The 11,337-nt window shown below is 39.8% G+C and overlaps 1 protein-coding gene across 1 annotated transcript; it reads right to left on the bottom strand.

Annotated features, from left to right (window-relative positions):
* Positions 1-9,431: 9,431 nt before the first annotated feature.
* On the bottom strand, positions 9,432-10,301 carry LOC130980686 (uncharacterized). The gene is made up of 2 exons (XM_057904341.1): positions 10,110-10,301; positions 9,432-10,028 (listed from the first exon to the last, which is right to left on the bottom strand). The coding sequence occupies exons 1-2, from the start codon at positions 10,299-10,301 to the stop codon at positions 9,432-9,434; spliced, it is 789 nt and encodes a 262-aa protein (XP_057760324.1).
* Between the last annotated feature and the right edge of the window lie 1,036 nt (positions 10,302-11,337).

Raw genomic sequence — 11,337 nt, 5'->3', positions numbered from 1 at the left:
TATTCTTCAACCTTAGATGCTGTAGGTTTATTCCTTACAGAAGTGGTTGAAGAAGCCTTGTTAGAGGGATTACTGTCAGCACTCTCAGGTGTCTGATTCTCCTGGGGCGTTTGAACGCCAGGAGTGGATGAAGTTTGGGCGTTAAACGCCAACTTCTCCCCTTTTCTGGCGTTTGAACGCCAGAACTGGGCAGGGAATGGGCGTTTAACGCCAGCTTTCCTCCCTGTTCTGGCGTTTGAACGCCAATATTGGGCAAGGAATGGGCGTTTAACGCCAATTTTCCTCCCCTTTCTGGCGTTTGAACGCCAATAATATTCCTCTCTGGGCTCTTACTGTCCTCAGAGGGATTTTGAACAGTGGCTTGGTCATCCTCTGTCAACTGTTCCTTAATTGACTTCTTGCTCTTTTGAGCAGTGGCATTCAGTGTTTTCCCACTCCTCAGTTGAACTGCTTGACATTCTTCTGTTATTTGTTTAGATATTTGCTGTTTTGCTTGATTCAACTGCAGTTCTATGCTCTTGTTAGCAACCTTAGTATCATGGAGCATTTCTTTAAATTCTGCTAACTGTTCAGTCATCAGGAGTAGTTGTTGATTAAGCTCATTCATCTGTTCTTGAGGATCAGGATCAGTGACTACTGCCATGACCTCTTCTTGTGGAACGAATTCCTTGCTAGAATATAAGTATTGGTTTCTAGCAACAATGTCTATAAGCTCTTGAGCTTCTTCAATTGTCTTCCTCATGTGTATAGATCCACCAGCTGAGTGGTCTAAAGACATCTGAGCTTTTTCTGTGAGCCCATAGTAGAAAATGTCTAACTGTACCCACTCTGAAAACATTTCAGAGGGACATTTCTTAGCATACCTCTATACCTCTCCCAGGCATCATAAAGGGATTCATTATCCTCTTGTTTAAAGCCTTGGATGTCCAGCCTTAGCTGTGTCATCCTTTTTGGAGGGTAAAAATGATTCAGGAATTTTTCTGATAACTGTTTCCATGTCTTTGCTTGCTGTAGGTTGGTTATTTAACCACCTTTTTGCTTGATCTTTTACAGCAAATGGAAACAGTAACAGTCTGTAGACATCCTGATCTACCTCTTTATCATGTATTGTGTCAGCAATTTGTAAGAACTGTGCCAGAAACTCAGTAGGTTCTTCCTCTGGAAGACCGGAATACTGGCAATTTTGCTGCACTATGATAATGAGTTGAGGGTTTAGCTCAAAGCTGCTTGCTTTGATGGGAGGTACACAGATGCTACTCCCATATGCAGCTGTACTGGGGTTGGCATAGGACCCCAGAGTCCTTCTGGACTGATTAATTCCACTTAAGTCCATAATAGACAAAAGGGAAATGAGAATAATTGCAAAGAGATGAATTTTGTTTATTTTTTTATTATTATTATTTTTTTTTTTGAAATAACCGAAAAATTGCAATAACACTTTTGCAATCCCGCACAACTAACCAGCAAGTGCACTGGGTCGTCCAAGTAATACCTTGCGTGAGCAAGGGTCGATCCCACGGAGATTGTCGGCTTGAAGCAAGCTATGGTTATTTTGTAAATCTTAGTCAGGATATCAGAAATTATCAGGATTGATTGTAAAAAGCAAAAGAACATGTAATGGTTACTTGTACTGCAGTAATGGAGAATGGGTTGAGGTTTGGAGATGCTCCATCTTCTGAATCTCTGCTTTCCTACTGTCTTCTTCATCAAACACGCATGTCTCCTTCCATGGCAAGCTCGTGTAGGGTCTCACTGTTGTCAGCAGCTACCTCCCATCCGCGCAGTGAAAGCTAATGCAAAGCACTCTGTCACAGTGCCGCCAATCACCGGTTTGGTTCCCTCCCCTACCGGAATAGAATCACTCTTTTGCGTCTGTCACTAACGCCCAGTAGGTTACAGGTTTGAAGCACATCACAGTCATTCAATCATTGAATCCTACTCAGAATACCACAGACAAGGTTTAGACCTTCCGGATTCTCTTGAATGCTGCCATCAGGTCCTGCCTATACCACGAAGATTCCGATTAAAGAACCCAAGAGATAACTACTCAATCTAAGATAGAACAGAGGTGCTTGTCAGGCACGTGTTCATGGTTGAGAATGATGATGATTGTCACGGATCATCACATTCATCCGGATTAAGAACAAGTGTTATCTTAGAACGGAAGCAAGCATGATTGAATAAGAAACAGTAGTAATTGCATTAATCCATCAAGACACAGCAGAGCTCCTCACCCCCAACCATGGGGTTTAGAGGCTCATACTGTGGAAAGAACGTGTATGAAATGTTATGAGGTCATAAGGTTTTGATTACAATGTCAAAAGGTCCTATAAGTAGTAAACTAGTATCCTAAGGTTTACAGAAATGAGTAAATGACAGAAAAATCCACTTCCGGGCCCACTTGGTGTGTGCTTGGGCTGAGCATTGAAGCTTTTATGTGTAGAGACGTTTTCTGGGGTTAAACGCCAGTTCTCATGCCAGTTTGGGCGTTTAACTCCAACTTTTAATCCAGTTCCGGCGTTTAACGCTGGAATTTCTGAGGCCGGATTGCTACGCGGGTTTGGGCCATCAAATCTTGGACAAAGTATGGACTATTATATATTGCTGGAAAGCCCAGGATGTCTACTTTCCAACGCCGTTGAGAGCGCGCCAATTGGGCTTCTGTAGCTCCAGAAAATCCACTTCGAGTGCAGGGAGGTCAGAATCCAACAGCATCTGCAGTCCTTTTCAGTCTCTGGATCAGATTTTTGCTCAGGACCCTCAATTTCAGTCAGAAAATACCTGAAATCACAGAAAAACACACAAACTCATAGTAAAGTCCAGAAAAGTGAATTTTAATTAAAAACTAATAAAAATATACTAAAAACTAACTAAAAGATACTAAAAACATACTAAAAACAATGCCAAAAAGCATACAAATTATCCGCTCATCATCAGTCCATGAATGCCAACCCGACACATCCTTTCGGATGTTGCCTTTCTGCCACGTCCAAGGATATAGCACCTGGCACGCTTTTGTATCGTTCCAAGGTGCATGCTCCAAGGATATATTGTCTGGCACACTCTTGCGGCAGATAAGGAAAACAACAACAACATATGTTTTATCATAAATTGTTCCAAGGATATAGTACTTGGCACACTATCATTCCAAGGCCTGGCACACTTCCACATCCAACAAGTCCATCAACCTCAAATCATCATCAGTCATCACCATTTTCTCATCGCAATCTACCTTCAATTCTCAAGTCTCAATATTCCAAGGATATAGTTCATGTCACACTCTCCTTCAATATCCATCAAGCTCATCATAACCATCATCAGTTCTTAATTCCACAAGTTACCATCCACTCACAAGTTTTCAAGCCATTGCCAGTAAAACACTTCGCTAGTTCACCCATAACCTCAGAAACTTAAGTCTCTGTCTTCTAAACTCATACAGAAAATTACCAATTTAAATCACTAACCCATCTCTATTAGCCTTAAGGTATAATTACTAGTTATCAATCTCTATTAGCCATTGCCCTGGGCAGTCTGGCGCGTTTTCTGAGGCAGTGCGCCAGTGGCGTGACACGCTTCCTGAGGCAATGACGTGGCAGTGTCGTGGCGTGTTTCCCGAGGCAATGACGTGGCATCTGTATGGTGCACTTCTCGAGGCAATGACGCTGCTGTAAAACAAAGAAAAATAATTTTTCAACAAAACAGGGGCTATACGTACGCACACTTCTATCGTGCGTACGCACACATTGAAAAAGGTATATCTGCGTACGCATACAATACGTCCGCGCACGCATACACGAATTTTGGCCCATCTTGCGTATGCATTCATAGGCTGCGTACGCATGAGGGCTTGGTAGAGACGCACGCCCGCGTATGGGGTTCTCGCGTACGCATACCATCCCAGATTTGCAAAATTCTGTATAGTTGCAAATATCAGTTTTAAACACCAAACTTTAAACATTCATAAATTCTTCTACAAAAATCAATTTTTCTCAAATTTTATATCAATTTAAAACTCTTTAAATCATCTTTAATTTAAAATAATTTCTAACCAATTTCAAAAATTGAGGCTTAAGTTATGATCTGCCAAATTTCACTAAAAATCAAGTTTTACACAAAAACATCAAAGTTCTCTAGTTTCCAAATTCCAAACCAACCCAAACCAAAAACCTACTCAAATCCATCACAAAATACTACCACATACTACACTTTACCATTCCATTGCATTTTAATCAACTCAACCTCCATTTCAGTCAATCTTTTCACCATAATTCAACAAAACCGCAAACTTCCAAACAAAGACATCAATATCAACAATTTTACACAATTTAACCAATCATAAACATCATTCATCCTATCTCATCTTCAATCCTCACAATTATCATTATTCAACCCCAATATCAATACTCAATATCATTCATTAACAACAACTTCATAATCTCATCAAAATCATCACATTCATCAAAATCATTATACATCATCAATCCAACAATCATCAATAACCATTTCAATCATATCCTATGGGACACTAGTCTAAGTATCCAGAAACATTACATATTACATAAAAAAATCGAAATTATACCTTGGCCGATTCTCCAAAAAAAAAAGCACAAACACCCAAAGTTTGATTCCAACAAGATCAACAAGACTCAAGCACCAACACTACATTCAAAACTCACCAACTATCAAGCTATACACATATAACATTCCAAGAATCAACACTATGGTGAACCAAAATATCAAACCACAAGAGTTTGAAGAGACTTACCTTACCAAATGAGATTAGGGGCAAAATCCAACAATATTCCAATGCTAGATCACCCCTAAATAAACAAAATCATAAAATCTACTCAAGAACTAGAACAAAAAATGCAAAAATACTAGGGTAGGAAAATAGAGCTCGAGTTTAGAGTTTTCACCTACAAATCTTAGTTAGATATGATGGGCTCAACGAGAGTTTCATGTGGCAGCAAACAGCTCATCAATCAGAGCTCCGTAGCTCAAGATATAAGCAAAATAAGGTTTGAGTGAATAATGAAACCCTAAACCCTTCTCTTCTCTCTTCTCACGGCCCCTCTCTCTCTTTTTTCTGAAAAATGAGGCTATATGCCTCTTAATGAACACATATATATGTTGGACTTAGGCACAAATTAGGCCCGGTCCAACCCGTTAGTATTTTTAGCCTGTTTGACCCACTTTGGGTCAAAACTTTTAGAATTAGTGCCCCGATTTTCAATTCTAAATTATTTTTGTCCTTTGAAAACAATAAATTCAATTTTCAAAAATCTTATTTTTCTCAATACACTGTACCAGACATATTAAAGTCAGTACTACCGGCTTAAGCACTAGTACGCCTTTTTACAAAAATCTTTCACAAAAGATACATTTTTCAACTCAAAAAATCATTGAAATCAAATTTCACCTTTTTATTTTCAAAATAACATTTTCATATTTTTGAATAAACTCTGAACAGTTAAAAATTATTATTTTCTTAAAATGGTTATACGTAAAAATTTCGGTTCTTACAACTAATAGGGGGACCTATATGTCTCACTTATATAAAGTTTAGGGACATTGAATGTAATAAAAAATTTTTGGAGGACCAGAACGTCTAACGCAGAATTTCTTGAGAACCTATTTGGTTATATACTCATAGAAAATAGTGAATACTTTCTTTTTGACAAGGTAAATAGTAAATACTTCAACTTTAGAGAATTATTCCATGGAAAAAGAATCTTCAGGATCTTCATGGTCCAAGATGCCAAGAACTTGGACGTTAAAAAATTTGAATAAATTGGTTAAGATCAAAAGTCTTTTTTTATAAAATAATATTTTTTAATAATTATATTATATTAAAAATAATATAATTTGAATTAGCAATTTTATCCTTTTTAAATTTTTTTCTTTTTCTTTTTCTCTTTTTATTTTCTTTCTACAACCACAAAAATTCAAAGACACTTTTTTGTGTGTTTAAACATGGAAAGAAAAAAAAACAAACACTATCCTATATCCGAGCAGATGACTTACTGGAGATCAACACAAGGCTCAGACCAAATAACATGATTAGAGTTACTCTTGACACCATATTTAGCCATCCAATCCGCAGCTCTATTTGCTTCTCGGGACACCCACTCAACGTGAACAAGCCAAGAACAAGATAAAAGCTCATGAATCTTGTGAACCAAATCTATTACTTCATATAAATACCCACTTGTAAGCTCATGCATGATGTGCAGAATGTCAAGGCAATCCGTTTCACATATAATATCCCCTCAATAAACTGCAATCCCAAGCTACAACCAGCCCCCTCCAAGCAGCAAATAATTCACATCTGATGATAGACCAGGGGAAAATACTTCCAAAGCAGCCCGAGATCCAATCTCCCTTAGAATCTCTAATAATACACCCAAATCCCGCTAAATTTGAATCCAGATACAAGCTTGCATCACAATTAACTTTAAAACTGTTGTCTACCAGTGGTTCCCAACACAGGTAATTTCGGAGAGACCTAAAAGCATTATTTCGATTCCTGTAAACCTGTAAGTCCTTGGCGATAATTCTGGCCAAGGCAACAACCTTGTAGTCTCTCCAAGGGTTGCCAGTATTGAATATGTCATTGCACCTATGTCTCCATACCCACAAAATTCCTGCACCAAAAGACGCCTCATTGTTATCCAAGGCCTTCCGAAACCACGCTTCAAGAGTAGTACCAGCTGTCGAGTCCAAGATACTAAGATCCAACATATGCCAAATAGCCTTTGATCATTCACAGTCTCTAAGGCAATGCTCCATAGTCTCCTGCGCCTTGTTACATCTCTTACACATATCTAAAGTAGCTAAATGCCGCTTGAATTGAAAGGTCTCAGTTGGTAGAGCATCATGTAAGCCGAGCCACATAGTAAATTTGAACTTCTCCGGAATGTTTGTATTCCACAACTAGTTCTAGTTACTATTGGTATTCCAATTTAATATTTTCTCTAATAACCATCTATAACCCTTCTTTGCACTATATTTTTTTGTTGCTGCAGGCCACCACTCCCACTGTGGCTCCAACTCAATCGAACTAGGATATCTTAGACCACAAATAAACTGCTTAAATATCATGCGAAATAAGCGTGGTAAGACTATCAACCTCCCAAGACACCTCTTTCCACAAGTCAGCCACTATGAAATATGATTCAGAAATATGTACATAAGGAACAAGGTTGCAAAGCTTACCAAAAGGAGTCCACTCATCATACCAAACTAATTTGTGGACATCCCCAATATTCCAATGAAGCCCTTCCTTGAGATGCTCATAGGCACTAATAATGTTCTTCCAGGTAGCCGATGAAGAATTTCTACTATTTTCGTTCATACCAGATTGATTCCTGGGATATTTATGCTTCAGAGCCTGCACCCACAACTTCTCACTATTATTTAGACAATCCTATACCAACTTTCCCAGAAGTGCCATGTTAGCACAAGAAGTATCCCAAATATCCAATCCTCCTGCCCTTTTAGGAGTTATGGCGACCTCCCACCTGATCAGAGGCAGCCCTTTACCGGTCGCTTGGCCTTTCCACAAGAACTGTCTCATCAAGAAATCAATTTTATTACATGCATACTTTGGAAGAAGAGAAATTTGCATTCCATAAACCGGAATAGAGGCCATAACCGATTTAACAAGACAAAGCCTCCCTGCCTTATTCAGCAGGCATCTTTTTCAACTAGAGAGCTTCCTCGAAATTTTCTCAATAACCTTCTGAGCTGTCTTCCTGGAAGCTCTGACATGACCAATGTTAATTCCCAGATATTTACCCAAATCATTGCAGAACCGGATGTTAGAGACCCCTGAGAGAACCTCTTTTCTCCTCTCTGACACCCTCTTGGTACACTGGGCCTTCAACTTATGAAGATTTACCTTCAAATATGACGCTCTAGAAAACAAGTCCAGGCAATGCATAACCTCTATTACTTGAGCTTTCGATGCCTTACAAAAAAGAAAAAGATCATCTGCAAATATCAAATGAGAGAGTCGTGGTCCATTCCTAGAAACCGCTACCGAGTTCCACAAACCTTGGGAAACTCTACGAAAGATAAAGAAGGCTAGCATTTCCATACAAAGTACAAATAGATAAGGAGACATAGGATCTCCTTGCCTCAACAATCTCTTTGGATTGAAATTTTGGAGCCTGTTCCCATTCCACAAAACTGCCAACGAAGAGGAAGTCACACAATTCAATATAAGATTAATGGTAGCCTTTGGAAACCCAAACCGGACCAAAGTAGCCTCCAAAAAATGCTAGTCTAACCTGTCATAAGCATTTTCCAAATCAATCTTGAATGCCATGGTCCCTTTTCGGGATTTGGTGTTCCTCATGAAGTGCATAATCTCCTGAGAAATGATAATATTCTCTGTGGTTCCTCTTCTTGGAATGAACCCTCCTTGCAAAGGACCAATGATCTCCGACAGAAAACGTCTGAACCTGTTAACTAGAATCTTTGTGAAAATTTTATAAATTATATTACATAAGTTAATAGGCCAAAAATCCCATAAGGAAGAGGGAACTTCCACTTTAGGAATTAGAACAACTAGAATATTGAAAATAGCCGCATTCATTGGCTCACCCTCAAAGGCTCGCTTGACCAGTCCACACACATCATTGCTAAGAGAGTCCCAGAACTCTTTGTAGAAAATTGCTTGAAATCCATCTGGCCCTGGGGCTTTAAACGAACTCATGATCATCATAGCTCTTTTAACCTCTTCAGACGTCACTGGTTCCACTAGCTTTTGACAAGCCTCGGTACTAGGAGACGGGCAAGAAAAATGCCCCATGGCATTCAGGTCAATATCCTCCCTTGTAGAAAAGAGTTTTTGAAAGAAAGAATTTGCCGCCATTTCTAGAGTCGAAGTCTCTGTGGCCAAAGACCCCTCCTCCAAAAACAACCCATGAATTTTGTTCCTCTTTCGCTTGATAATCGTCTGCAGACGAAAACATTTTGTATTTCTGTCTCAACATCTCACCCATTGTTCTCTAGATTTTTGATACCACAATAGCTCTTCTTGAAGAAGGACAGCATTCAGTTCCTGATGCAAAACTTGCTCTTTAATCCTAAGCTGTTGATCCTCCCGACACTCCAGAGTAATTTGAACGTCGTTCAAAAGCCTCTCCATCTCCCTTTTCTTAACAAAAATATTGCCAAAAACCTTTTTATTGATGCTAGTTGCACCTTTTTTAACCTCCAACAAACATTTAACCACATCCAGAGCTCCTTTATTCCAAGCTGTATGAACAACATTCCTAAAAAGATGATGCATCATCCATGTAGCCCTGTATGAATGGACGATGGCCCTTGGTAGCCCTCTTTGCCATCTTGCACCTAGTGAACAATGGGCAATGATTAGAGTGAAGGCGCGCCAGCACCACAGTATAAGCCTCTAAAAACATTAGTCATTGGTCTTGATTGAAGACTGCTCTATCAAGCTTTTTAGCCACCTGCACCCCACCTTTCACCTTCCTGTACCAAGTGAATCTTCTTCCAATAGCCCCCATATCAAACAGCCCACAATCCTCCAATGTTTCCGCAAATTGTTCTGCTCTGGCAAGTCTAAACTGCCCCCCTCTAACTTCACTCTGCAAAAGAACATCATTAAAGTCCCCTAACACAATCCAAGGTCTGTGGATCATATTAGCAATCTTTGTCAAGTCACCCCACAGTTCTTTATGCCGATGTATATGCTGATTAGCATACACCGCACTGCAGTAACTAGAATTATTGCCCATAGTGATTTCAAAACTGATACATTGATCAACTACATCCAATACTCTCACAGAAATATTTGAATTAGAACATAGAATCCAGATACCCCCATTATGACCATTAGCCTCAACAATACCAACACCTTGGTAACCTAGACTATTCCAAAAAGATTTCATCCTCTCGAAAGGAATATGGGTTTCAAACAGAATGAAAAAAGTAGGGTGAAATTTATTCACTAACTCTTTACTATGAACCCGGGCCAATTTATTAGATGCCCCTCTAATATTCTAAAATAGAAAGCTTAAATCTAAATAATCCATAAAACAATTGTACTGTAAAAGGAACCAACCTCAGCCGAAGTCCCTAACGAGATAATGAAGATCCACCATCATATCTCCCTGAGACTTGTTTGTCCTTACTCGTTTGTTGCCTGTTTTGTCTATGTCCTTCCACTGATAACCCTTCCAATTCGCTGATTTGCTGCTTGCTGGTATCGCCACGGCAGTCCGGAGTCGACGGCAAATTCTACAAAGAAGAAGCGCGCAACCTCTTGTGTCCATTTTTGATAATGGCAGTGAAAGTCGGCACCGCAACAGAGACAGCTTTGCCCTTCACCCCTTGCTGTTTGGAAGACACCATGCGTGCTTGAGATCTGCCAATTGACCCGATCTTCACCCCTGATTTGGCTCCTCTCATACGTAGCCCAAAGTCACGGTTCTGGTCCAATTTCTTATTTGAGTGCACCGGCACTTTGTCTTTAGAGGTTTGTTGGGCTTTGTTTGATTGGCCAATTTTTCTCTCCTTTTACCGCCGACTTTGGTCCAGCCAGCCTCATTTCCCAAATGCTGGGACCCCACTTCCTTCCCATGCAACATGTCACCCAATTCCTTCCCAATTTCTGTAACTATAACTGAATCTTTGAGATTGCATCCAAATTCAAAAAAAATTTTCCTTTGAGACTTCCTGTGGCTGCACCACCCGAGCCGCCGTCTCAGTCACTGATGTTTCCTTTCGATCCACCTTTTTTGACTCCATCGGGGTCATTCTGTAGTCAGTTGCTGGATGCCCGAAACAATTGCACTTGTCACAAATAAGGTGTAAGCATTCATACTCCACCTTATATTCAAACTCATCGACAATCACACTCCGAACCACCGGTAAACCAAGATTAATTTACACGCAAGCCCGAGCAAATTTTCCCTGTTCTACCGACTTAGTAGCCAAATCCACCCTGACTGGTCTCCCTACAGCAAAAGCAATTCTCATAATGGCTTTTTCCTGATAGAACCATATGCTCAAACCAGCGATTCGAATCCAAACCATAGTCTCCCTGAAAGTTTCCTCACAAGGTTTAAAATCCGATGTCCATGGCTTGACCGCAATATAGTGACCGAAGATCATCCATGGCACCCCTAGTAAAACCTTTTCTCAATCATCCATTCGATCAAATTTAACAAGGAAGTACCCAAAACCCACATCCAAGATTTCATATCCATCGGTGATCCTCCATACCCCTTTTAATTTGTGAAACATGGCCGTATAACTAAGGTTTTTTCCAAGAACCTTAATCACAATTGCCTCCTTGTATGGTTCAGA

This window comes from Arachis stenosperma, chromosome 5 (assembly GCF_014773155.1).
Source record: "Arachis stenosperma cultivar V10309 chromosome 5, arast.V10309.gnm1.PFL2, whole genome shotgun sequence".
Classification (NCBI taxonomy): domain Eukaryota; kingdom Viridiplantae; phylum Streptophyta; class Magnoliopsida; order Fabales; family Fabaceae; genus Arachis; species Arachis stenosperma.
This window is presented reverse-complemented; position numbering and strand designations above follow the sequence as displayed.